This window comes from Myotis yumanensis, unplaced genomic scaffold (genome assembly GCF_028538775.1).
Source record: "Myotis yumanensis isolate MYYU_CA2020_CCGP unplaced genomic scaffold, mMyoYum1.0.hap1 SCAF_1, whole genome shotgun sequence".
NCBI classification, from domain to species: domain Eukaryota; kingdom Metazoa; phylum Chordata; class Mammalia; order Chiroptera; family Vespertilionidae; genus Myotis; species Myotis yumanensis.
The window spans coordinates 37449964-37477950 of record NW_027223752.1 but is presented as its reverse complement, the minus strand read 5'-3'; the positions used below and the strand labels follow the sequence as shown (position 1 = coordinate 37477950).

Genomic DNA, 27987 nt, shown 5'->3' with positions numbered 1-27987 from the left:
TTGGGTTGTTTCTCTGAAGAACCCTAATACATCCTGGCTGAGAACCACTGTTGCAGATTATTGTTACTGGAGGAGAAGCAGTAAGGAGCAAATAGGGAAGAAAGAAAAGAGCAAAGCAAGAAACTTCTGGGAAAAGTGTAGTTATTACCTTTCTTTCCAGAAATGGATTGTGGTTGATAAGAACTGCTCACTGGTACATTTTTGCATCACACTCCAAAATGTTACCTGGCACAGAGACTACTTACCTTGACACTAGGAAGGTATTTGGCAGACATGACTATAAAATATAAAAACACATTCTATAAGCTGAGATAATAAAAGATTGTTTATGATCAAGTCACATTAATTTATTTGTCATGATAAAATACATCAAATCCACTGTTTTTCTTCTATACAAAACTTTCTAAAAGAATGTTTCTGAAGCAAACTCACAGTGCATACAATGTATTATTGATTTCAGGCTCCTGTATCTTGCTATGTGTTACTTGTATTTGAAGATTTCTTCCGTGGGCCTTGTTTCTTGTATAAGTTTTTGAAATCCAAGTTTCTGTGAAAGTATTTAAGTTGATATCTGATCTAATCTAATGATTTTACTTGGCACAAAATAGAAGAGTTGATGACAGTTAATGTGAACTGCACTGGGGCAATATCTACTAAGTAATCAAGTGCACAGATACATCCTGAAGCACAGTGGATTCTTCAAGGTCTTGAAGACAACAATCATAGTGTGTGATTCCTTGTATTTAAGACAACCAGGTTTGGGACTGTGTAATCTCACCAGTTTTCAAAAAGTCCAGCCATACAAACACAGAAGTACAGCAGAGAATACTCATTAACAGATTTCACTCTAGGAATGTAAAAGTTAATTATAATAAAATGCCACAGAACTACACTTAATTTAAAATATACCAAGTCACAGATTATATTATGAAAACTCGCCACTTGGCCTACTCTTCCTTCGATTACTACAAAAAATCAGTACTTATCAATGATTTGAGTTACACCATCAAGACTATATATGCCTGTAAAAATCAACATTAGTGGAATTATACATTTTCAGATTCTTTTTCCATGATTTATATGTGTTTCCTTCTGTTTTAAATGAAGCCTTTCCAATACTATTTTAATAGAACATAATGAATTACTGTTATAATCACCACTCCATTTCTTGTCCCCATCTACTTTTTAAATGACTTACATCAAAGAAATAAAAATATTTTCACTATTGCTTTTCTTTTTTTTCCTAGGTATAAACAATATGTTTGGAAAAACTTTCAATAAAGCTGAAATTGATAAGGTTTTATTCCCCAAAATGAAAAAGAACTAATATCCTTCTTGGCAAGGTCTAAAGAAAAATACTAATGATTAAGCTATAGTAGAATAGGAATTCTGGCAACACTGTTGTTTCTAGAGTATTTGTAAAAAGTAAAAATAGGAATACTGTCAATTATTGAGTATTGAATAGTATATGACTGCTTCTAAGATGTTCTAGAATGTATGGGTTGGAATATTGAAGTTAACAGATTCAGCTATACTAATAGAATACATATAGTTTTCTTTATATGACTGGTTTTTATCAATAATAATAAGAGCTTAACACAGTTTTAATACAAATCCTCACAACACCCCTGTGAGGTAGGGATAGCTTATATCTATTTTACAAATAGAAAATCAGAGCAAGAAATAATAATCTCAAAAGATACAATATAAATCAAGAAATTCTGGTTTTCTTATGCGTCAGACTGCACTTATCAGATAGTGAGTTCTTATAATATGCTAATAAGGACAATTATTAAAATAGTCTGTTTTTCTCCAGGAAATAACTATGTGTAGAATCTGGAAAAGAGGGAAAAATTCTAACCTAATCCAAGAGGAAAATGTCTGTTTAATATTTGTCTGATACATTGATTAAGGTGCATATAGCACTTCCAGTTTTTAGTTTGGTAATAATGATGTAAACCATTATGTATGGCTAAAATTATTAGCTACATTTTACAGATGATTAGTCAACATTAAAGGGTTTAGCTGGAAGAACTTTTTTTATACAAAGTAAATCTTCTAAGTGAGAAATCATATCTTTAAAAAATACACTCAGGACACAATGTTAGTCATACCAGTTATTTTAAAAATATGCCTGTTGAACAAATGAAAACAAATTAAGTGGGTCAGTTCCCACACTACTATTCACTGGTTCTCCAGAACCCAGCTTTGGAGATTTTTTTCTATAAAATGGAGTTAATATTTTTCCACTTCCTAAATCAGAGAATAGCATGAAGACTAAGGAAAGAACATTTGCTTTGAATTCCTAATAATAAAAGAACTATGTGAATAAGAATAAAAATACAGTTAACCACTATTTTCTCAACCCCCACAAATGTAGATATGTTTCTGCTTTAAATTTGTCTATCATGGCCAATCAACCCCAAATAAACTCTTACCATTTGTCCAGACCCTGGCCTGAACTACTGCCCTACCCCACAACTTATATGCACCCCTAATCACATCCTTTAGATACAAACTTTTTGTGTCAAGGACCAATGACTGAGGAAGTAGTAAAGAACAGAGAAAAGTCAGAAAATGTATGGGAAACAATAAAAATGAGAAAAAAAATAAAATTTTACTTGAAGATGGCTAAGGAATATATCCTAAATAGCCTAAAATACAGTGGGGCCTTGACTTACGAGTTAAATTCGTTCCATGACGGAGCTCGTAACTCAAATTACTCGTATGTCAAATCAATTTTCACCATTACAATGAATTGAAATGCCATTAATCCGTTCCGGACACCCAAAAAACACCGCAATTGTTTTGTTAAATGTTTTTAAATAAGAAAAATGTATTTAAAAATAACGAATACAGCCAGAACTGGTTTGGCTCAGTGGATAGAGCATCGGCCTGTGGACTCAAGGGTCCTGGGTTCGATTCCGGTCGAGGGCATGTACCTTGGTTGTGGGCACATCCCCAGTGGGGGGCGTGCAGAGAGCGGCTGATCAGTGTTTCCCTTTCATCAATGTTTCTAACTTTCTATCCCTCTCCCTTCCTCTCTGTAGAAAATCAATAAAACATATTTAAAAAAAATAACGAATACAGTGGGGCCTTGACTTACGAGTGTCCCACTAACGAGTTTTTTGAGATGCCAGCTGTCTCTCAGCCGATTTTTTGCATTGAGTTGATAGAGTAATTTGAGTTACCGAGCTCCTTAACGAGCTCAGTCTCAGAACGAATTAAACTCGTAAGTCAAGGCCCCACTGTATTGTATAAAAACACAATACTGAACAATAGAATGTAGTGCAATAAACTTGTTTTATTAAGTTTAATGTATAGCATTTACCTTGGAGATCAAACGACTTAAAGATGCTGATGGAGTTGGAGGAGAAAGGCTGAACTGAATAACTGAATCTTATTTGCTGATTTTTGCCCTTTTCGCCACGCTTTCATCACTTTCATCTACAGGAGTTTTCGATAAAAACCTGTCCAATGAGATCTGTTTCATCCTCCCTTTCAGAATATTTCTGAAATGAGTTAGGCAAGTGTCATTAAATAGCTCCATCGCACACCCAGTTGCAATTTTTTCTAGGTGTTTCTTTTGAATAAAGTCTGAAAGTTTGTCCCACATTCCCAACATTTCCTTTATCTCACTTATAGAGATAACCTCCTCCTCCTCCTCCTCCTCCGTGTCATCTATTTCCTGCAAAACCTCCGTGTGCTGCTGCGTCTGTAGCTCCTTTAGCTCCTGCGTTGTCAGTTCCTCGGAGTGCTCCTCGATGAGCTCGTTGATGTCACCTTCCTTTATATCCGCGCTGGCTGCCTCACCATGTCTGACAACGGAGTGAATGCCGGTCCTCTTTTTAAAATTTTCGAACCAGCCCCGACTGGCTTTAAACGGCTCGCCGGATGCCTCGTCCATTGAAGTGCCTGGGGTCTGCTGCAGCAAATCAGCGTAAATAGCTCGTGCCTTCTCGCAGATTATAGCCTTCGTCACGGTATCTCCTGCGAGCTGCTTCTCCGTTAACCACACCATTAGCAGCTTCTCCATATTTTCATGGATAGATGTCCGCTGTTTAGAAATTATTTTAACGCCCTTGGCTGGAGATGTAGCCTGTATCGACTCCTTCTGCTTCAGTATGGTGCAGATCGTAGAAGTGCTACGCTGGTACTGCTTTGCCAAGTCGATTACACGCACACCTTGGTCATGTTTTTTGATAATTTCTTTCTTTAATTCAATGCACATCATCCGCTTCTTCTTCTCAGCACTGTCCTTCGCACTTACTTTCTTCAGATCCATGGCTGAAAAAACGAAGTTTTGCAAAATAACTGCAAGCACAAATGTGAGCACAACACTGATGCTTCAACTAAGAGCTAACCGCTTGAAGTGAACGAGTGAGACACGTGATGCTGGGCTGATGTTGTGGCTTTCACTGTGACGTTCGCTGCGCCAACTAGCGGTGGAGTATCTGAAGCTGGCTCGTAACCCGAATTTTAGCTCGCAACTCAAAGCAAAAAATCGGCCGAGAGACGACTCGTATCTCGAAAAACTCGTTAGTTGGGACACTTGTAAGTCAAGGCCCCACTGTACATGAAAATCAATGTTAATATTTGTGTTCATCCTATGAGATGATATATTTGAGAACAGTATGAGTTAGAATAATTACTTAAGTGATTTAAATTTAACATTCGATAAAGGCCCAGCCTGCGTGGCTCAGTGGTTGAGCGTCAACCTACGAACCAGGAGGTCATGGTTTGATTCCTGGTCAAGGCACATGCCTGGGTTGCCAGCTCAATCCCCAGTGTGGGGTGTGCAGGAGGCAGCTGATCAATGACTCTCTCATCATTGATGTTTCTCTTTCTCTTTCCCTCTCCATTCCTCTCTGAAATCAATAAAAAAAGATTAAAGTTTTGACCCCAAAGGGCAACACATTTACTTTAACCACTCACAATACAATTGATCCTATATCCATAGATAGATTTTGCTCTCAGCACATATCAGTCTTGACCCCAGGAAGCTTTACTCACTTGTCTAAGGTAGAAACTTGACTCCTTTAGACAATGCCCAATGGTTTTCTTCATTCAACCCTCAAGAAAAATTTATCACTTCATAATTCAGCTAACCTCAATTTACCCAGAGAAAACCTTCACACCCTTAGAATGAGGTGGATTACTCTTTGAGCTCCCTCCTGACTGAACTCTGATGCTGTCAGAAAATGTCCTCAAAGGTCATGGTTGCTACCTGGTCAGGGAATACCCGGGTTGTGGGTTCGATTTCCAGTAGAGGGCATGCGGGAGGCAGCCGATCAATGATTCTCTCTCATCATTGATGTTTCTACCTCTCGCTTTCCCTTCTTCTCTGAAATCAATAAAAAATATATTTTAAAAAAATAAGAAAACATTGGATTAAGGTAATAACACTGGGGTGTTAGTCAATGCAGATTTATCTGAATCTCTGTTTCATATGGTCATCTCTGTGTATGTACCTGTTACTCTTTAGGATTTTTTATGTCTGACCCTGCTCCTTTTCTTTTTTTTTTTAACTAAAATATTTTCTATTAAGAATGAGGTATGCTCACAATGTTAAAAGGTAAATAAAAGCCATGTAAAATGTTGCAGAGCTAGTAAGTAAAACATAATTTAAAAACTACTCATGATTTGGTATAGCTATGCTTAAAACACATTTTATACATTATAACATAGTTATGCATTAAAATAACTATTAATTTCCTATATGGCAGAAAATATTTAAAAATAATTCTTTAGGGGTTTATTCATGTGAAACATTAGCCAAAAGTGCCAGTCTAGAGTATTCTTTAAAAAATATTTCATTTACTTCATATTAATTTGATTTTACTGATTCTACAACCTGGAAAAACTTAGAAATTCTATAAATAACTCTTTATTTCTAAAGTTCCATATTACTACATTGATTTTTGATTTCCAAATTGTGAATTAATTTATAAGACATTCACAGCCCTCATTGAAGGTTATTTTAAAAACCATGAATTAATATCTTACGACAATGTTAAAACTATCGATAAATAGTAAAGAAGAAAAGTTAACAGAACTTGAGGAGAAAAATAATTTATGAATAAAAAATGCATGTGAATTCTGTCAGAACTGATATAAAAATTCTGAAGAAACTCCTACTCAACTAGGATAGTGTCCACATTTTCTTGTGTGAGCTCTGACTCTAAGGCACAAGATGAGTCTAATTGTTCTTGCGACAAGCGAGAACTTTTCAGGGGGACATCAGACCAGCTTTCACAATATGGCTGAAATCTCTGGGTTAATGCATTACCAAACCTTTGGCATCGGTTATATCTGTAAGATTTACCTTTGTGTGTATACATGTGTTCCAGCAATTGGCTCTTTCGGAGAAATTTATGACCACAGATGGTACAACTGATTTTTCTTTTCCTTGAAAAAGAAAAATTACAGTTTAATTCTACTGGCTCTGTGTCTTTGGAGATCAAAGACACTTGACTGATCTGCAAAGGCTCTGTAGTACCCAGGTTTGAGTGGTCAGGCTGTTGCTCATTTTCCTTGACAATGAAGGAGCTGAGCCTGCGGCATTCAAGAGCTTCGCTATTTTCATTAAGTGGGTGCACTTCACCAAGGTCATTACTTTCCAGAATGGAAGCAGGGACACCAAATGGGAGAGATCCAGACACATGGGTATGGAGATGTTGTCTTAGGTTACCACGAGAATCAAAACGTTCTCCACAGTAATGGCATAAGTGAATTTTGATACTACTTTCGGTGAACATGGGGCCTGTCATCTCGGATGAGGATGAGGAGTGGCTCTGGGAGATCACAGATTCTGAGTCACATCTCTCCTGCTTGATGGACACTGGAGGCTTCTGGTGTTCCTCCAAGGCCTGGGCTGCAGGATGGACCTTCTGCTGGTCAGTGCCATCATCCAGCCCAATAGCAAGAGAAAGCTGCAACTGGGGGTGGTCACCCTGGACAGCAGCTCTGTTTCCATTGTTATTGGAAGGCGTTTCTTTGACCTCCAGCCCTTCTTTGACAGCTGTTTTTTGGGTGGTTGAGATTTGAATGCCATACAAATTTGAGGACTGCACAGTCTCTGGTGAGAACACTTGATTCATTTCAGTTGCAATGTGAGAAAGGTAGTCGGCATGAAGAAAGCGAATCCCTTCCTCCAAACGACTATGATCCACAATCTGTTTTGGTCCTTTCCCCGTGTACATAATGTGCAACAAATAGCTGAATATGTCAGGCTGGATGTCAGTTGGTTGTATTTTTATGCATTCACTGTTAAAAATAAAAAACAGACCCACACAAAATGAAACAACCTAGTTAGTCTTTTAGTTAACAGTATATAGTCTTAGGCTAAAGCAATTTTTTCCTAAGAAGTTCAAACTTAGCAATTTGCCTTGATGAAACACAGCAACAAAAGTTTAAACTTTCATTGGATACCGGTTTTATGACCGAGCAACCAGTCTTCATGTCTCCAATCTACTGCCGAAAGTTAGGAAATAGACAGATATCCAGATTAGTTCAATGTTTATGTAGTGATTCCTAAGTGATACTAGCTGCCAGGGAGTAGAAAAATTACAAATAAAACAGGTATTCTGCTCTTGAAGAACTTAAAAAATCTATTGAGTATATAACCAAAAACAGGGACTCAAATAAATACCCATGTTCAATACAGCATTATTCACATTACCCAAAAGGTAGAAACAACCCAAGAGTTGGTCCATCAACAGATGAATGGATTAACAAATGTGGCACACAGATACAATAGAATATTACTCAGTCATAAAATGGAATGAAGTTCTAATACATGCTACAAGATGGATGAACCTTGAAAATATGGTAAGTGAAATAAGCCAGATACCAGAGGACAAGTTTTGTATGATGCCACTTATAAGAAATATCTAGAATAGGCAAATTCATAGAGACAGAAAATAGTTTAGAGGTTACCAGGAGCCTGTGGGAGTGGTGGTGAAAAATGGTTACTTAAAAGATATAGTTTCTGAAGTGGGAAGTATGGGCTTAATTAATTAGCGTTTTTCATTTCTAGAATCACAAACCATGTCTCTTCAGATGCTTATCATCTTTTGATTGGACATTTTCATATCCTCTTTTATTTTTTTTCAAGTAAGATTATTTCTCGAGAACCAACATGGCAGCGTAAGGTACAGACCTGTGCGTGCTGCCTCCCACAACAACATTGAGACTACCAACTATAAGACAGACAGCTATCATTCAGAACCATGGGAAAGCTGGCCCAGTGGAAGCTCTACAACTGGAAGGAAAGAAAGAAGAGCATTGAGACTGAGTAGATTGTGCAGAGACTCCAAGAACGGAGGTACGGAGTCGCGCGCCAGGTGGGCTGCAACTGGATGCGCGGTTTTTTTCAATCGGAAGGGGCTGCAGACTCTTGAGTCCACTGAGCTTGTTTGGGGCGGGATTCTGAGGTCCTAGACCCCTACGAGGAGAGACGGGACGGCCTTGCAACGGGTTGGAAAGCAAGGGTGGCTTGCTCGCAGAGCTGCCCGCTGGCGCTCGGGGATGCGGGGACGTGGAGTCACGGAGAGGCGAGGAGTCGCAGAGACGCCATTGCCCTTTGCCCTGCCCTGGTGATTCGCCAAGAACAGAGGTGGGGAGTTGCACGCCAGGCGGGCTGCAACTGGATGCGCGGTTTTTTTCAATCGGAAGGGGATGCAGACTCTCAAATCCACTGAGCTTGTTTAGGGCGGGATCCTGAGGTCCCAGACACCTACAGGGAGAGGCAAGGCGGCCTTGCAACGGCGGGAGAGCGAGAGTGGCTGTCTCTCGGAGCTGCTCGCCGGCACTCGGGGTCGCGAGACGCAGAGTCACGGAGAGGCGAGGAGTCGCGGAGATGCTATTGCCCCTTGCTCCACCCTGGTGATTCCCAGGGACCCTGCCCTACTCAATTTACATCCCCACCCAAGCTGTGCCAGTGGCACAAAGGGAACCACTGGCACTTTTGCAGCCCGGCCCAGCAGAATGCAGATTTCAACTCCTCGCATACATAAGGGACACACTCAAGAAGCAGAATCAGGTTCGGAGGAAGCCGGAGCCGGAGCCGGAGCCGACTGGGCCAGCGATGTGGAACCGCTGTACCAGCAAATGCACAGGCAGGTCCACCAGATCCAGTCTCACATGGGACACTGGGAGATGGCAGACAGGCAGTCTGTGCACTTGGTAGAAAACGAAATCCAAGCAAGCATACCAGATATTCAGTCAGCAGGAACGCCTGGAGATTTTGTCCAGCAAGGAGCTGCCCAACAAAGGACAGAATGCCAAACTTCGTGTTGCTGAGACAGCCCTCGTGAGGCCGAGACAGCCCCCGTAGGGCCGAGGTGGCCGCCGTGAGGCTGGGACGGCCCCGAGAGGCTGGGACGGCCCCTGTGAGGCTGAGACGGCCCCAGTGAGGTTGAGACGGCCCTGGTGAGGTTGAAACGGCCCCTGTGAGGTTGAGACGGGCCCTGTGAGGCTGAGATGGCCCCTGTGAGACTGAGACTGCTCCTGGGAAGCTGAGAAAAATACATGAACTCACTCATTTATGGATAATAAGGACCATTATAGACTGATGAACAAAAATGGATACAGAGGCAGAGCAGCACTGAGTAGACTGTCAAACTACAGTGGGAACCCTGGGGAGCATTGGGGGGGAGGGGGTAGGAGATCAACCGAAGGATTTGTATGCATGCATATGAGAATAACCAATGGACACAAGACACTGGGGGGTGCGGGAGGCAGGGGGAATGTCAAGGGGGGGAAAAAAGGAGATGTGTAATACTCTTTGTAATACTTTAAGAAATAAAAGATATAGTTTCTGGGGTGATGAAAGGCCTTAGAAATAAAAAGTGGTGATGGTTGCACAACATTGTGAATGTAATTAACGCCACTGAATTGTACAAAAAATGGTTAAATGACAAATTTTATGTTATATATATTTTATCACAATGAAAATATTTTTAAAAATTTAAAGAGTATATTGAAATTGGTAATATTTAGAATTTAAGTTATGTTAACCTTATTTTGTCTTCCAAACTATATTAATATATCTACTCTTTAAATCACAAGTGAATACAGGGATAACTTTGAAAAGCTTTAAAATAAGTCCCAAGCCAATTTTTTACATATGAATCTAGAATTCAGATAACAGATGGAAATAACTGTGTAACAAGAAATCAGGAAACACCCTGAAAAATTAGGATAAAGACAACCTGAGGTAAGTGTTGGATGTCAAGGAACAATGCAATCAGTCCATGGACTCCCCTGAAGCAAAAGTCTGAGTGAGTGCATCAGAAAGCACTGGTGTCAGTATGCTGACAATCCATTTCTTTAGTCCTGAGATCTTGGGATTCCCTTTGGGCTTCACTCTTAGCTTTGACCCACTCACTTCACAGTCTGTGGCAGGTGTTTTCTGTATCAGCACAGAGCTCTGTTAGCTGAGGATTTTCACTGCCCAAGAGATAACACACAGCAGGCTGCCACCTTTGTATCTCCTGGATTTACTTTAGCAAGGTACCTGGTACACAACAGGTACAAGAGGTGAGCCAACCCATAGCTCTCAAATTAGATTGATATGAAGGAAGTGTTTCTAATCTAGTTTCTGCATCGACACAGAGAGGAAACTCTGGCATGGCAGAAAAGGCTACCCATTACTTGTCTCCGACTCTAACCTCCTCGCCACTTTGTGCCATACATTCCAATCATTCTGGTCTAGACTAGTTCATATCTGCATTTTTCATGCATGTTTTCCTCTACCTTCAATAAACTTTCTTGCATTCTTCTACAACATCTGTAGAACAACTCCTGATCCTTTAAAATCTAGGGCCTCTGTACCAGTAAATCCTGTTCCAATCTTCTCAAAATAGGGCTGCTGACACTCCACTTTACCTTGTGCAACACTTCTATTATAGACTTATTACATTAATTATTAATAACACTAACAGTGCAAAGCTCCTGTTCTAACCATTTTAATTTTATTAGTCCATTTATTTTATCAACACCATGGGTAGGTACGTTATTCTAGTGTTTTTAGAGAGAAGGAAACTGAGGTACAGAGAGAGCAATTACACAGCAATTATTTTCTTTACATTCATTACTCTTCTATCTATACTAATAAAAGGGTAATATGCTAATTAGACCAGGTCAACGGGACATCTTCCAGTCATCCTTCTGGATAAAGCCATGGTGGTGGGGGCCGAGGCAGAGGTGGTTAGGGGCAATCAGGCTGGCAGGGGAGCAGTTAGGGGTGATCAGGCAGGCAGGCAGGTGAGCAGTTAGGAGCCAGCAGACATCCCCTGAGGGGTCCCGGATTGGAGAGGGTGCAGGCCAGGCTGAGGGACTCCTTCCCCTGCACTGCCCCCTTGCATGAATTTCATGCACTGGGCCTCTAATTAGACTATAAATTTCTCAAGGGCAAGGAGTATAACTTATATTGTTGCTGGGGTCTGGTACAGTGCCTAACATTTAAGTGCTCAATCAATAGTTGAATGAATGAACAATTTAAATAAATGTATAATTGAACTCTGGCCGGGTAGCTCAGTTGTTTGGAGCATCATCCCATACACCAAGAGGTTGTGGGTTTGATTCCAGATTGGGGCACAAACGGGAAGCAACTGATTGATGTTTCTCTCTTACATTGATGCTTCTCTCTCTCTTTCTATCTCTTGCTCTAAAAATCAATTTAAAAAACAACACATATCCTCAGGTGAGGATTTAAAAAAATGAGAAAATCAACTTTCAAAAAACAAATAAATAAAATTAAAAATGTATAATTCAGGCTGGAATCCTAAGTATTTCATGTAAGGTCTTTTTAAAAAATCATAGACTGTTCTACTACTTTCAACGTAGGATAGAATAAAGCTATTCTTTACCAAGAGCTCAGAATGTGAACACCACTTCTCAGCCCTCTGCCTACATACCTATTCTATTGGGGTAAGCTAAATTCAAAAAAGCTTTTAGAAAAAATATTTGAAACAAATGACCTTTGAACTGTAATATGGAATATAAGGTGAGTAGAATTACGACATCGAAACCTTGATATGAAAGTGTTATGGAATACAATCAACAACTTAGTGATTAAGAGCACAGACCTTTAACAGCACAGATCTACGTTTGAGTCTAACTTATTAGCCTTAGTAGCTGTATAATCCTGGATGGGCAAGTTACTTAACAACTGAGCCTTGATTTCCTTTCTCTAAAATAGTATGGACAATAGTATAATTTACATCAGGTAAATACTTAGTGCTTGTATAAAATAATCCTTCAATAAACTTGAGCTATTATTGTTTTTATTCTTATCTTCCAATATGAATCCTTCACATTGCATTTAATTACTGATATATAAAAAATATATAACAATTTTTTTTTCTTATGTGACCCCATAACAAGAATCCCCCAAATGATGTTATTATAAGGTTTAGACATACCACAGTATTAAAACTCTTCAGATTTGCAAAAGCACATCCTTACCTTGTTTGGTGAATAAATATCATCTTGAAATAGTTAGAAAAAGCAGCAAGCACTGCTCTGTGGGCTTTGAAGTAAACATCTCCAATAGCAACTGTGCAATCACACAGAAAACCAAATTCTCGTTGCATGTTCAGCTGCTGCAGAAGGACAAGGCTATGGCTAGCTGTGTCCATTGTGGCTCTAAGAAAAAGGAGAATATAAAGATTTTAATTACAAAATTGGCTACAGTTCACATAAGCCTGAGTACAAGGAGACCTACATTTAAGTAAAATTATTCAATAATTTTCTTTATTTTAATCCTCATTGAGGATATTGATTTTAGAAAGGGAGGAAAGGAGGGAGACAAATATCAATGTGAGAAAGAAACATCGATCAGTTACCTCCCAAACACACCCAAACCAGGGATGGAACCCATAACCTAGGTACGTGCTCTGACCTGGGACTAAACCAGCAACCTTTTGGTGTATTGGATAATGCTCCAACCAACTGAGCCACCCAGCTAGGGCAACAATTTTCTTTTATTTTTAATTACAGTTTATATTCCATATTATTTTATATCGCCCTGGCTGAGTAGCTCAGTTGGTTAGTGTCGTCCTGATACACCAACGTTGCCAGTTGGATTCCCCAGTCAGGGCATACATACAAGAATCAACTAATGAATCATAAATAAGTGCAGCAACAAATTGATATTTCTCTCTATCCTTTCTTCTCTCTCACTCGTGTGTGTGTGTGTGTGTGTGTGTGTGTGTGTGTGTGTGAGAGAGAGATTTTGTATTAGTTTCAGCTGTACAGCATACTGGTCAACAATTTTCTATTAATTTCACCCCAAACTTAGCTAACACTAAATCCTCCTAATTTGACAATCAGTACCAATTCTGCTGAAACCATAAACATTTATGGCTTTTCTTTGTCTGGTAAGAAGGTAGCCTGGTATGAGTGACACAGGAGCAGAAGGCAGGCCTGTCCTCTTTTATCTATGCAACCAATGTTTTTAGTCCTCAGTTTTCTTCACCGGACAAATGGGAATGGGATATTGATCCTTGCCTCAGAGCTAAGAGAAGTTAGGTGAAAAGCACTGTGTAACTGAAATGCTCTTCAAATGTTAGCTATAAATATTAATAACGTAACAGTGTGTCCTGGCTGGGGTAGAGGTGTCTGCTCCGTAGGGGTCCTCGGTGTGTGTAGGGGACACTGGTGCCCTAACTACCATACAATGTTTGGGAAACTTACCAGTCACAGTAAGGTCAGGAGCCCTTAAAATAGATGTCAAGCCACATCCTCTGATTTACAAGAGGCCTGGGAGTCTCATGGGAAAGAACCTAAACCCTGATCTTAACTGGTTTCAGACACATATAAGTACAGAGAGTCCTGATGGAAGTAGAATGCTGGATGGGTGCACTAGTCTCAGGGAAAAATCATGCATGAGGGAGAACATGCAAAAGAATTCTGGCAGAGAAGTCTAGTGTGAGCACCAGGGCATTCAAGATGCTGTGGCTCCAGAGAGGTGGGAGGCTATGCTTGACCACCTTCTCCACCCCACTGTTCAGAGAACCCTGGTGCTTTAGGGAGAAGGCAGCTATGGTATAGAGGCACCACTGGGGGGCTGGGAGAACCTCCTCTAAAAAAGCAGACCTAAACAGAGACGGAAGTTTCCTTCCTAGCCAGAGAGTCCAAGGGATAAGCAAGTGAGTGATTAGACTGTGGGGTTAGCTATCCGGGCATTGGCAATAGCTTGAGCAGCAGACAGCTGAGTGATAATGTAATAAAAATAGCTAACATTATATAGAGCTTCCTATGTGACAAGCAATATTTCACTAATTCTCAGTACAACTCAATGAGAAAGGGACTACTCAATGAATCTTACATATAAAGAAACTGAATCAGCACAGAGAGTTAATTTACCCAAGGTCATTGCTAGTGAGTGGCAGAGCAGGGGATTCAAACTCAGGCAATGGGTTCCAGGACTCAAATGTCCTCCCTCTCTACCTCCCAGAGAACATGACACACAAACTAGAGGAGCCGAGTGAATAGTCGGGATTAGACAGCAAGGGGCCCTGGGAAGTCTCAGCAATATTTGGAGTAAAATGTTTGCTCCTGGGAGGGAAACGAGGGAGCAGGGAGTTAAGGGTGGAGGGAACCATACTGTTTAAACTTAAAACAAAACCTTTTATGCAAATTTTATATCATAAATATATACAGTGGGTCCTTGACTTACGAGTGTACCGACTAACGAGTTTTTCGAGATACGAACCGTCTCTCGGCCGATTTTTTGCTTTGAGTTACGAGCTAAAATTCGGGTTACGAGCCAGCTTTAGATACCCCACCGCTAGTTGGCGCAGCGAACGTCACAGTGAACGCCACAACATCAGCCTAGCATTCAATTCCTTGTAATGGTGAAAATTGATTTGACATACGAGTAATTTGAGTTACGAGCTCCGTCACTGAACGAATTAAACTCGTAAGTCAAGGCCCCACTGTACCTACATGTAATCCCTTCCCCCTAATTTTTAATTTTATTATTTTTAAAATTTTTATTTTATTGTTGAAAGTATTACAGATGTCTCTCATTTTCTCTCCCTTTTTGACCCTTCCACCCTACCCTCACCCCACTCCAGGCCTTCATTTTTTATTTTGCATTATTTTATTTTAAAAAAAATTTTAAATCCTCACCCGAGGATATGTTTTTTTAATTAATTAAAATTTTAATTTATATTTTGAGAGAGAGAGAGAGAGAGAGAGAGAGAGAGAGAAACATCAATTGATTGCTTCCCACACCCACTCGGACTGGGGATTGAACCTGCAATGTGGGTATGTACCTTGACCAGGAATCAAACCCAGACTGTTTGGTGTACAGGATGATGCTCCAACAAGAACTTACCTTCATTAAAAAAAAAAAAAAAAAAAAAAATATATATATATATATATATATATATATATATATATATATATATTTTTATTGATTGATTTCAGAGAGGAAGGCGGGGGGGGGGGGAGAGAGAGAAAGAGGAACATCAATGATGAGAGAGAATCATTGATCGGCTGCCTCCTGCATGTCCCCTATTGGGGATTTTAGATTCTCTGAAATGGGTCAAATTGAAGTACCTTAAACTAGCCTTATAAATTGTCTCAAAAAAATCCCCCTAGATCATAAACATTTTCACCAGTTCTCTACACTCACACACACAGTACATTAATAGAATGAACTACTGAACCATATGAAAATGAAAATGGCACACTAAAAAGCCACATATAAAAAAATATTGTGGTTAATGGTGTATGAGTAACAGTAAAATTCACTTATTGAAAAAATATTTATTGAAGAGAAATTTAATAAAGAAAAATATTTGAAAGCATGCATTGCACAAGGCATAGGGACAGAAAAAAAAAATACACAGATGCTGAAATCAAGAAGATTATAAGCTAACAGGGGAGATAAAACATAGTAATTACAACATGAAGTGACAAGTGCCATAGAGCAGCTCGGAGAACAAGTTAAGTGAGGGAGAATAAATAACAGGAAACCCAAAGGAAAATAAGCCATTTGAACTGGATTTAGACGAATAGGCAGAAGGTGAACATAGCACTGCAGGCAGAAAAAAACAGAATGCCTAGAATTACAGGGAGGGATATAAATATATAGATAACTGAAGAATTCCGTTTGGCACAAAAAAAAAACAACAAAAGTAGGTAGATCCCAGTCAGGGCACAAAAGGAAGTGAATAACAAGATGGGGTCAGCCAGCTCACTGAATATAAACTAAAAGGTACTCCAGTGGTGTCTGTTAAGATGTTTTCTGTGAGGGAGAACAGTGTACTAGTTAAAGCCTGACCTCTGGAATCCGACAACTTGGATTAAAATTCTTGCTCTGTCACTTAGTTGTGTGGTCTTCACAAAACACAACTCTCTAGTCCTCCATTTCAGTTATAAATATGGGTAATTATGGTATCTACCTTACAGGTTGTTAAGATGATGCATATAAGCACTTAGAAATGTGGTCCCATAGGAAGTGTTCAATAAATAGCACTCATCATCATCACCACCACCATCATTTGGCTTCTGAGTCAAGACTAGTCAGTTTAGTTGGAATATATTTTTAAAAATTAGTAAGTGAAAGGCCTGGAGAAATAAAGAACAAGGAGCCTACTGGGATATCCAATGGTGTAAATGAAGGAAAGAAAACGATCCACCAGACGTACAGCTGACGTGACTTGGCAGCAGATTGGATGTGGTCAGCTCCAGAGATCAAGTCAAAGGTGAGTCTCAGAATTCAGCTTGGGTAATTGGAAGACTGTTCATTCCTTCAGGTCATATTGGCAGAGTAACTGCCATGTGCAGGAGTTGATATAAAGGCAGGGTCTCGGAATGCCAAAGAAGAGACACAGAAACTGGCTTGGTAAGAGTCAAGTTTCACTTTGGACACACTGAGTTCAAGTGTTCACTTAGGACATCCGAGTACACGTGTTTAGTGATCAGAGTAGGGACAACATGCTGGTCGGAGGCTCGAGAGAGAGCAGGGCTGGAGAGGGAGAGGAGGTCCTCTAAAACGACAAGGCTGAAGCTGCCGAGTGAATGGGACTATCGCGTAAACGAAGAGAAAATCAGGTAAGAATAAATCCTTGAACAACACAGAAAAGATACAATAAGGGGGAGAGGAGAAATAAGAGAATACACTGTCATTGGGGGAGGATAAGGGAGGTGAGGGAAAGGTGAGAACCTTGGCAAGAGGAGGTGGCAATGACGGAAAACGCTGCAGAGTAACACCGGGATGAAGCCTGCTACAACACCCGCAAGTGTGTGACCAAAAGGTTTCTGGTGACCTATGAAAACAATCTGGGAAAACAGCAAAAGCAAAATATCTGACTGCAAGGTTATACTGGAAAGCAGCAGCCATAAGGGGTAGGTACAAATAAGATAGGTCATTGAGGTTGCTGCAGATTGAAGATAACTTTCAGGCTAAAGAGGGGGTGGCACCTCGAGAAGCCAGAAGGAATGCAATCAAAAGTATAAGCATAGCAATTAGGCATGGAGAAAAGAGGGGTTTCTTTTTCTGACAGTGGAGAGGAAATGGTCAATGTGAGGAGAGAGTATTCAAAAGTATTCTTTTAGATGTCATTGATTTACAAATTAGAAGTTAATGCAAAGGGAAGAGGTTAAGTTTAGGCCTTGAAAGGAAACTAGAATAATAATTCCTTAATGCTAACATAGAGCATTGAAGTTTATAAAGAACTTTCACGTATACTTATTTCTTTCTGCTTCAGATAATTTCTATTTTCAAGTTCACTCACTTTGTCATTTCTTATCTATTAAATCCATTCAGTGAATTTTTTTTATTGCAGATAGTATATATTATCAGACATGAGCAGAGCAAGGACTATGGGCCAGGTACAGAAATGTACAGGGCAGAGAGCCCTGGATGCCTAGCAAGGGGCAAAACTAGGAAAACAAGAACCTCCCCCCAGGGTAACCTATCCTCCCCTAGTGTACCACTGGTCATGTGGTTTGGACCCTTGATCTTTTCCTCCCTAAAGATAACATCTAGCCTTAGCCGGTTTGGCTCAGTGGATTGAGCATCGGCCTGCGGACTGAAGGGTCCCAGGTTGATTCTGGTCAAGGGCACATGCCCGGGTTGCAGGCTCGATCCCTAGTAGGTGGCGTGCAGGAGGCAGCCGATCAATGATCCTCTCTCATCATTGATGTTTCTCTCTCTCTCTCTCTGAAATCAATTTAAAAAAAATTAAAAATTAAGAAAAAAAGATAACATCTAGGCCTCAGTTGTATTTCAGCTCCAGGCCCGAAGAGCGGCAAAACCAGACAGGTGACACAGTGGCTGACTCAGGACCAGCCACATTGACTAATGACCCTGGCACCAACCAATCACTGGAGACCACGACCTGGAAAGAGCACACCTGGAAAGCTGATGAATATTCCATTAAGACCCTTCCCTGGGACCTCCCCTAGGATTTCCACCTGAAAGAGCGAGATGCTCAGGACAAAGGATCCAGTGCTCCCTCTCCCTCCAAGGAGCATCCAGTGCCATTCCTTTCTCCCTCTCCTTCCCCCAAACTCTAAGGAACCCCATGAGACTAGCAACCTGGAACAATGGGCAGCTCATCCTGGGTTAATCCCCTGAGCCTATTTCTAAGGCTCCCTTTTCTCTGACTTCCCAGAGAGCCAAAGCAGCCCGGTCTAGGCTCTCCTGGTGCTTCTTTTTTGCCCTTCCTTTTTCCACTCAAGTATTTTTGCTGCCATAATAGACTCAATACCCTCTGGCTCAGTGCTGTGTAGCCCTTCCCTTTGGATATCCCCATCCTGCAACCACTTTTCCTTAAATAAATTCAATTTTTCTTTATTTACCGTCTGAGCTGACTATTTAGCCTGCCCATGCACCACTGACTTTAACCTTTCAGTGTATTTTCAGGTCAAAAATTTTCATCTGTTACTTTCTATTTCTCTGTTGAGATTTTTTATTTGTTCACACATTACTACCTAATTTTGCTTTACATCCATAAGCATAGTTATAATAGCTGCTCTAGATCTTCTCTGCCAAATCCAACCTCTGGGTCATCTTGGGGTTAATCTCCATTAATTAGGGGGATAAGTTCCTGTTTCTTATATGTGTATTCATTTTTGGTAATAGCCTAGACCAGCGGTTCTCAACCTGTGGGTCGCGACCCCTTTGGGGGTCGAACGACCCTTTCACAGGGGTCGCCTAAATATATCCTGCACATCAGATATTTACATTACGATTCATAACAGTAGCAACATTACAGTTATGAAGTAGCAACGAAAATAATTTTATGTTTGGGGGTCACCACAACATGAGGAACTGTATTAAAGGGTCGCGGCATTAGGAAGGTTGAGAACCACTGTCCTAGACACTGTGATTACTAAAGACTTTAGATTCTATAATAGTCTTCCAAAGAGTACTGATGTTTTTGTTTTTGCAGACAATTAACTAGGCTGGACTTAAACTCCAAGTTCTGTCTCCCTATGGTTCAGATATTTGTGTTAGGTATGCTGTTTAAAGGCTGTTCAACACATGTGTCAGTTTAGGGGTTGGCTAGAGATTTGAGCTGAGTTTATATGCAGTATTCAGCCCTTTCACTCGTCCTTTCTAAGGTTTTCCTGCTTACTTTCCAGCTGTGTGGTCACTCTGAACTCTGTCCTCCTTTCTTCAAGCCAATAAGATTACCGGTTATTATCCCAGTTTTAGCCATCCCCTCATGTCACCAACTGGGGGCTTCTCTCAGGATAAAAGCCATAAAAATGGAAATTTATCCACTGCTGTTCCCTTCTTCCAAGTATAGTCTTCATTCCAGTTTCTGCGGGCATTTTGTCACTTGTGGATGACATCTGGTAGTTTTCAAGACTTTTTTTTCAAGTTTATAGTTTTTATCTCAGTAAAACTATAAACTTTTATAAATCTCAACCTTAATAGAAACTATTCAGTTATTACCCTTGATCAGCAGTTCTAAAAAGTTCTGGTCTCAAAATCCATTTACACTTAAAAAAAATTATATATATATATATATATATATATATATATATATATATATATATACACACATATATATCCCTAGCTGGTTTGGCTCAGTGGATAGAGCCTTGGCCTGTGAACTGAAGGATCCTGGGTTCGATTCTGGTCAAGGACACATGCCCAGGTTGCAGGCTCGACCCCCAGCCAGGAGGGAGCATGAAGGAGGCAGCTGATCAATGATTCTCTCATCATTGTTTCTATATCTCTTCCCTCTCCCTTCCTCTCTGAAATCAATAAAACTATATTTAAAACAATATGTTTATATATATATATATATATATATATATATAATTTTTTTTGAGAGAGAGAGAGGAAGGGAGAGAGAAACATCGATCACAACCTAGGCATGTGCTCTGATCAGAATTGAACTGGAAACCTCTTGGTACACGGGTCCACACTCAACCACTGAGCCACACCGGCCAGGCATCCATTTACACCCTTAAGAAAAGTATTACAGACTGGGAAGAGCTGTTGTTTATGTGGGTTCTTTATCAACAGTTACTATATGAAAAATTAAAGGTGGGAATTTTTAAATTTATTAATTTATAACAATAAACCCATTATATAACATAAACAATACATTTTCTTTTCTAAAACATTTTTTAAAGTGAGAAGGGTGGCATTGTTTTATATTTTACAATCCTCTTTTCTATTTTTTAAATATATCTTTATTGATTTCAGAGAGGAAAGGGAGAGATAGAAACATCAATGATGAGAGAGAATCATTGATCGGCTGCCTTCTGCACGCCCCCTACTGGGGATCAAGCCTGCAACCAGGCATATGAGCTTGACTGAAATCAAACCTGAGACCCTTCAGTCCACAGGCCAATGCTCTATCCACTGAGCTAAACCGGCTAGGGCTATTTTACAATCTTCTTTAATACCAGGCTTTAAAAAATATAGCTGGGTTCTTTTCTATGCTTCTCCTTTCAATCTGTTGCCATGTTTTGGTTCACAAATATGAAGAGAATTTGGCCTTGCAAAAGAGAGATCCTTGTAGACCCACTGAAAGGGTTTCAGGAACCTCCAAGGACCACATTTAAAAATATATATATATTTTATTGATTTTTTACAGAGAGGAAGGGAGAAGGAGAGTCAGAAACATGGATGAGAGAGAAACATCAATCAGCTGCCTCCTGCACACCCCTCACCTGGGACGTGCCCGCAACCAAGGCACATGCCCTTGACTGGAATCAAACCCGGGACCCTTCAGTCCGCAGGCCAACGCTCTATCCACCGAGCCAAACCAGTAAGGCATCCAAGGACCACATTTTGAGAAATCTGCCCTACACTATATTATTTTGATTCTATGCAGTAACAAAGCAGGTACTAAATTAGTTCCATTTTATAGTTGAGGAACCACAGGCTCCGAGAAGGTGGGAGAGGTACCTAAAGTCAGATAACTAGTTATTAGATGATGCTGGTAGTACTTCAAGTATGACTTTAAACTCAAAGCTCTTTCTTCAAAACCCCCTTCTAGAACTTTCAACATATATATATTGATGGCAGATTTTACAAATATACTGATTGAAATAAAGGGATAAATTTTCTAAGTTTATGAAATGAAACAAATTCAGATGTATTAAAAAACAACAACCCACAACTAATATACTAGTACATAATAGGTTCATTCCAACTTGTTTTCATAATAATAGACCTTTGATTATTTGAAGGCAAAATAAGCGGATTTTATCTCAAGTCAATAAAGCCAATCCATCACAAAGTCACTAAAAACATTCCCTAATACAACCCACTTTGCAATTTATCGGCTAGGCTTTTTATGTAGCCTTTGCTCATAGTTTCTTTGATCATCAATTTTATTTTCTCTAGTATGTGGAACAGCCAAAGTTTCTTATGCATACAGAAAGATCTTAGAAGTTACATTTGAGAATTTTTGGTAGAAGTTTTAAGATGTGAGAGAGGTTGCAGAAAAATAATTTATCATTTTATTATATTTACAAATACTAGAGCCAAAAATATGAGTGCTACATATTAAAATGCTGTATCTGTTATCAAAGTGGTATTTGTACTACAATGGGGTTAGCATTATTTGAGACTACAAAAATCTTCTTTACTTACTAGATTTTATTAACTCTGGATTAGCTCAAACTAAGTAAACTAGAACAGCTTTATATCAGTATTTACATTTGTTTAATTCAAAGTTAGCTTGATATTCAGTATCTTTGATTTTAATTTATTGAAAAAATCTATTGTATGTTAGATGACTCTCAGACCTAGGGTAGACAGAACAATGTCCTGGAATACATAGCTTTTCATTCTCTCAGGCTGTAAAAATCTTAAAAAAAAAAAAAAAAAGGATCTAAAGGAGTAAGACATTTATTTCTGTGGAAAACAAATAGTCTTAGATATTTTCTCTGTGGTTCCTACCTCTGTGACTTTATTATTAATTAAGGCAAGGAGACAAGAAAGTTGGCAGAGAAATGTGTACAGCTTTTTTGAGATACTCACTCATGGCTATAAATAAAAAGGTAAAAGCAGAGATAATCAATCTGCCACATGATAAAAGGTTTTATACAATGATTTAAACTTTTTAATGGTACTTTCATATGATTGTGAAGGTGTAACCTAGAGAAAGAATGTTTGCAGAAATAATTTTATCCTGGAATAGTGGCTTTTATTTCTATTATAAAACTTTCCATGTACAGTTGTACTGAAGTCTAATTCCTACTCCAGACTAACCCAAACACGATAGCTGGGGATAAAGCACTGAGCCTTCCTTAAAAAGCTCCGTGATTCTAATAAGATACCTCAATTAAGAGCCACGGCATTAGAAACTTTAGAGCAGTGGTTCTCAACCTTGGCTGCACATTAGAATCACCTGGGAATCTTTTTAAAATCCTGATTTCTGGGCCTCATCCTCCGGAAATTCTGTTTCTTTGTAACTAATGTTGTGGTCCCACCCCATAACAAAGAAACAGAATTTCCGGAGGATGAGGCCCAGAAATCAGGAATTTAAAAAGATTCCCAGGTGATTCTAATGTGCAGCCAAGGTTGAGAATGACTGCTTTAGAGCAAGCATGTCAAACTCAAAGGCTTACATGGGCCAAATAAACAAGGTTTAAGTTTATGTGGGCCGAAAAAAAAACCAAAGCTTCAATTTTCATAGAAACATAGGTTTATTTTGATAGAGACATGCTCAATACAAAGGGCTGAAATAAATGAGTAATCGTTAACATAAAATAATAGAACATTTTAATAAAAATTAATATTTTTTCTTGAACATTAACTTACCAGACACTGAATAATTGCACAAATTAATAAGCGTAACGCAAATAAACCTATTTTTCTTGTTCTCCGAAAGCGAAATATTTCCTGTTGCACACACCAAACAAGTCAGTCCAAGACTAATGACATGGCCATCGGCTGGTAAAATATTCGCTGCTAGTATTAGTGGAGAGAAATGGTGCACGGGCTCGAAAAGGAAATGAATGCAACATGATTATAGTAATCAGTCATTAGCGAACATTGGAGTTTGTTATTAATAATTATGTAAAACAGGATAGTATAAAAATTGTTACGAAATTCTTATTAAAACGTTTCTTACATACCGTTATATTGGCTGGGCCGCAAAAATATTCGTTGTGGGTTGCATGCAGCCTGTGGGCCGTGAGTTTGACATGCTTGCTTTAGAGACTACTTCACAGAGAAAAAGAAGCAACTTCGTAAGAAGTGCTAAAAATGTGGGAATAATACCAATTACATTAAGTGAACAAAAATCAACAATTATAATTCTAATTGTAACTTTAAACTAACCAGTTAGCCACATTAAGAAACAAAAGTACTCCCACCCCTAGCAGGTTTGGCTCAGTGGATAGAGCATCGGTCCATGGACTGAAGGGTCCCAGGTTGGATTCTGGTCAAGGGCACGCAAGTCAATTGCAAGCTCAATCCCCAGCCCTGGTTGGGGTGCGTAGGGGAGGCAACCAATGGATCCAATGCATGTGTCTCTCTCACATCTATGTTTCTCTCTGTCTCTCCCCCTCTCTCTAAACAAAACAAAAACAAAAACAAAAAAAGAAAGAAAAAAGAAATCAATGGAAAAATATCGTCAGGTGAGGATTAACAGCAAAAAAAGTGCTCCCAAGCTAGTAGGATGGGCAGTGGGAACAAAGGAGGAACACACCATTTTCAGACTTCTTTTAAAAAAGTATTTAGAAAAAAGAGATATTTACTCTCATACACCATTACACCTATTTTCATAATATCTAAAAATTGATGTGGAAATTCCAAATCTGAGAATATTGTTTGAGATAAGATCTGCAGTAATTCTAGGCATCTGCTTGTAAAAATCACTGAGAATATTATATTAGAGGGTAAGAAGCAATCATGGTAGATGACACAGGAAGATCAGTTACGCTCTAGAAACCTTTAACGGAACAGGGAAACGTTAGTTTGGGGCCTACCACCTGCTGGCAGACACAGCCAGCCTATATCACATCTCTAACCCCCATCTAACCAACATGTGGGATGCCTGATAAAGCCACAGCACCAGGCAAACAAAAATGCTAACACCAGTCTGTGCAAAGTGCTAGTGGACCTTGAAAAAAAAATCAGAAACCTGTGAAGAAAAGGAAAAGGTTCTTTTTAGTCCACTAAAAAAAAAAAAAAAAAAGAAAAGAAAAATAAAGAAGAAGAAGAAGAAGACTGCATTTCTGAAAGAAAAAAATAAGGTACTACAAGGACTGGAGAAAGTTGGAAAACAACAGTGCTAGCACAGATCTAGAACACAGTACAAACAAAAATGATTATAACTTCTGAATATAGGTAAACCAACACTTTGTTTGCCATGGAATGCTCCACAAACACGTTATCCACATGGGCTAATGAAACCCTTTGCTTCAAGTGTCTAGGGTTTTTCAGAAGGAACAAGAAGTCATTGTATATTGATTTGTAACCAGGGAAGAAATGAATAAGAAAAATTCCAAAAAATAACTACTAACACTATACTAACCACTTTTTCTAAAGATAAGATAAAAAAAAACAATTCCTGCTAGCAAAGGGAAAGAAGTATTAATAAATTCAGTCAATAACCCTGAAACGGATGTTTGCTTCAAACACTTTATTTCCTCTTCCTCCACTCTTCCGAAGCAAGTTCAAATAGTCATCTTTCCTATCCTAGAGGGAATGATACTGTTCAAGTTATCAATAGCTACTATTAGAATGAGTAAGTACCATGAGCAAGGCCCGTGCTCAGTGCTCTATGTACACTATCTCTTTTAATCCTCACTGTGACTATATGTGTTCTTTCTCTTTCCATTTTACTGATGAGGAAAAACCTAGGTTTAGGACACACAACTAGCAAATGGTATAAAGCGGGGATCAAAAGTTAGACCTGACTCCATAGTCTGTGCTTGTAACTATAAACTGAAGCAGCATTTTTCTTAGTATTCTTTTATCAAAAGACTGAAGTTCACATGCAATTTGGAATAAATGAGCAGAAAGGGAGCACAGGAAGTGGTGTAGAAGTACTTTATAATTTATCAAGATAAGAGCACCTGCATTGCTTTTTTAAGACGAGAAAAAAAAAGTCTGCAATCATATAAAACCCCCAACTCTTTTCTGGTCCTGTTATTACTAAAATGGGCCAGTTTTGCTTGAACAAGACGGTCAAGCAGCACCTACAGACCACTGCAAATAAATCACTTTGGTTCAGTGGTGGGGAGGGCATTATGCAACACTTCCCAGCACAGCCTTCACCAGGATATTTTACGGCCAAGGCACTTGGGCCCCTCCTCCCCAGAGCTAGACAGCCTGGCTCCTTCATATTCCCCTCAGGAGATAGGGTGGAAGCACACAGCTCCACTTTCTAAGGCACAGAGGGCAGCTGAAAGTCCTGCTCAGCCTCTCTGGGCAACCACAGGCGCCAATAAATCAGCCACAGGCGATTTCTCTCATCCCCTTCCTGGCTTGAGTGGTAGTGAGATATAGTCTGTGCAAAAGAGCACAGACTAGACTGGGGAGATAAGTGACCTAGGCTTGAATTCTACTGCAAATGGCTGTATCACTGAAGCCAAGTAAATCCCTGAGCCTATTTCCTGGTTTGTTTGAAAAATGGAGACAATACTACCTCCTTTTGGTAAGTATAAGAAATTCATCTATGAAAGCAGCTAGCGGCTAGCCACTGCAGGTACTTAATAAAAAGCAACCAAACCTGAGCAGGATCCATCTCCACTCCCTCCACATAAGACATTCAGGGCAGGGCTGGGCAAAAAGGTGTAGCAAGTCTGGCGAGGTCCCTCCCTCCCTTTTTGCTGACCATGCCTGTGATGTTTCACTGCTTCCTAATAACCTCGCAGCCACAGTACTCATCTATTCTATGTCCCACCCATCATTGTTTTGGTCCCTATTAAAGAGCTGATGTCTGATAATGGATTAACAGTTCATTCTTAATTAAAACGTAACAGATTGCTAAAGTGGACTTTGGTGCCTTAACCTTATGGAAGCAAACAGCGCTGCAAATGTTGGTTATTCTTGCAGAGAACAGGGCTGAATGGGGAGGGGGGGGGGGGGAGAGCTTTGAGCTTCAAAGTACATTACAGCCATTCTATTTCCCCTAGAAATAGTGCCAGTCCCATTTCTTAAAAATACCAAAGCCATCACACACTGGCCAAATCTGATTTCTCAAGACTCTGGATCAAGCCAAGTATAATCACCTCTGACAGATAGTCTCTATGAGTGGATTACACTGGCACTGCACTCCTGGTGTGGCAGAGAGAACAGTGACCAAGGTGTCCGGAGCCCTCGAGTCCACTTACTCAAGAGGTGCAGGACCTCAATCAAGCGGCACGCTCGCCCTTTAGGCCGGTGTCCTCATCTGTAAAACAAGAGGGATGCACTGGATTGTTCTATACCGCCCCTTCCAGCTAAAAAATCTTTAATTGCAAAGTGTACTCTACACACTTGGCAAAATCCTGTGAGAATGAACAGCTTTACCAAAAAGACTTGATATCATCTCAAGAGAATACATGCCCGATGTAATCCCTTGGGGGGAACCAGGCGTTAATTTAGGAAACAAGTTAGCTGCTGTCAAGGTCCAGGTGCGGTCCAGGGGCTGCTTGAGCAGCGTGTTTTCTCCCAATGAGCGCGAGCCAGGGGAGGAAAGTGATACATGCGACAAGCTTTAAAAAGACAACCTGGATGTGCTCAGAATGAGATTAATATGAAAAAAGAAAGAAATGAATCATGAGTCGGGAGGGGTACTTCCTGCTCTAGAAACAAAGTAATCACAAAGGAGGTGGGGGAGAGGGAAGACACTGGCCGTTTGCAGGCTGCACCTGGAAACGCGCCCACTCGCGGGAGAGGTCGGGCTGCTCGCGCGGAGTCGCAGCCCGGTCTGCAGCGGGCGCCCTCGCGCGCCGTCCCAGCCTGCGCCAGGCCCCGACCACGGCCTCGTGCGGGCGGCTCGGGCGGCTCGGGCATCCTCGGCCCAGCGCTCCCTCGCGGTTGCCATTTTCCTCTTTGCCCTGATTGACATGTCAAACGGACCCAAAACACCCCTCTCCCCAGCTACTTGCATCTGTCCCGCGACCGGCGCAGCTGCAGACCGCCGCCGCCCCGGGCGGCTCGCGGCGGGAGGGACCGAGCCTGGAGCAGCCCACGGGGGCCGGGCCGAGTCGCTTACCCAGACGCCGCCGCGGCGGCCAGCGGGCCCTCCATGCGGGAGGGGCAGCTCCCGCGCCGCCAACGTCACGCGGCGGCGCCGGCTCACGCACCCCATGGGCCGTTCTCGCGCGGCTTCCCGCGCCGGCCGCCCCGTGACGGGCCCACGTGACTGCGCGCCGGGTAGCCGCGAACGAGGGGCGCCGGGGCCGGAGTGTGCGTGCTTACGTGCCAGCTCGCCCGCCCGCCCGCCCGCTCCAGTGGCCAGGAGGGGGTCGGCCCGCGCTCGGCGCCTCCGCCACAGTCCCCAGTCGTGACTCTGTAGGCGGAAGCGTGGGGGCGAGCCTGAGCGTTACAGG

General features: G+C 40.6%; 1 protein-coding gene across 5 annotated transcripts; it reads right to left on the bottom strand.

The window, feature by feature from the left end:
* Positions 1-342: 342 nt before the first annotated feature.
* On the bottom strand, positions 343-27684 carry ZBTB25 (zinc finger and BTB domain containing 25). Of its 5 annotated transcripts, XM_070418582.1 has the most exons (5): positions 26683-27027; positions 12472-12651; positions 6500-7266; positions 6326-6408; positions 4205-4287 (listed from the first exon to the last, which is right to left on the bottom strand). In XM_070418582.1, exons 2-5 carry the CDS (start codon positions 12642-12644, stop codon positions 4276-4278), a joined length of 1035 nt encoding a protein of 344 aa, XP_070274683.1. In that variant the 5' UTR covers positions 12645-12651; positions 26683-27027; the 3' UTR covers positions 4205-4275. The 5 variants fall into 5 exon arrangements, with proteins under 5 accessions (XP_070274657.1, XP_070274648.1, XP_070274665.1 ...); XM_070418556.1 differs by lacking the exon at positions 26683-27027 and adding an exon at positions 27651-27684 and having other exon boundaries at positions 343-4287; positions 6326-7266; XM_070418547.1 differs by having other exon boundaries at positions 343-4287; positions 6326-7266; positions 26683-26876.
* Positions 27685-27987: the final 303 nt, after the last annotated feature.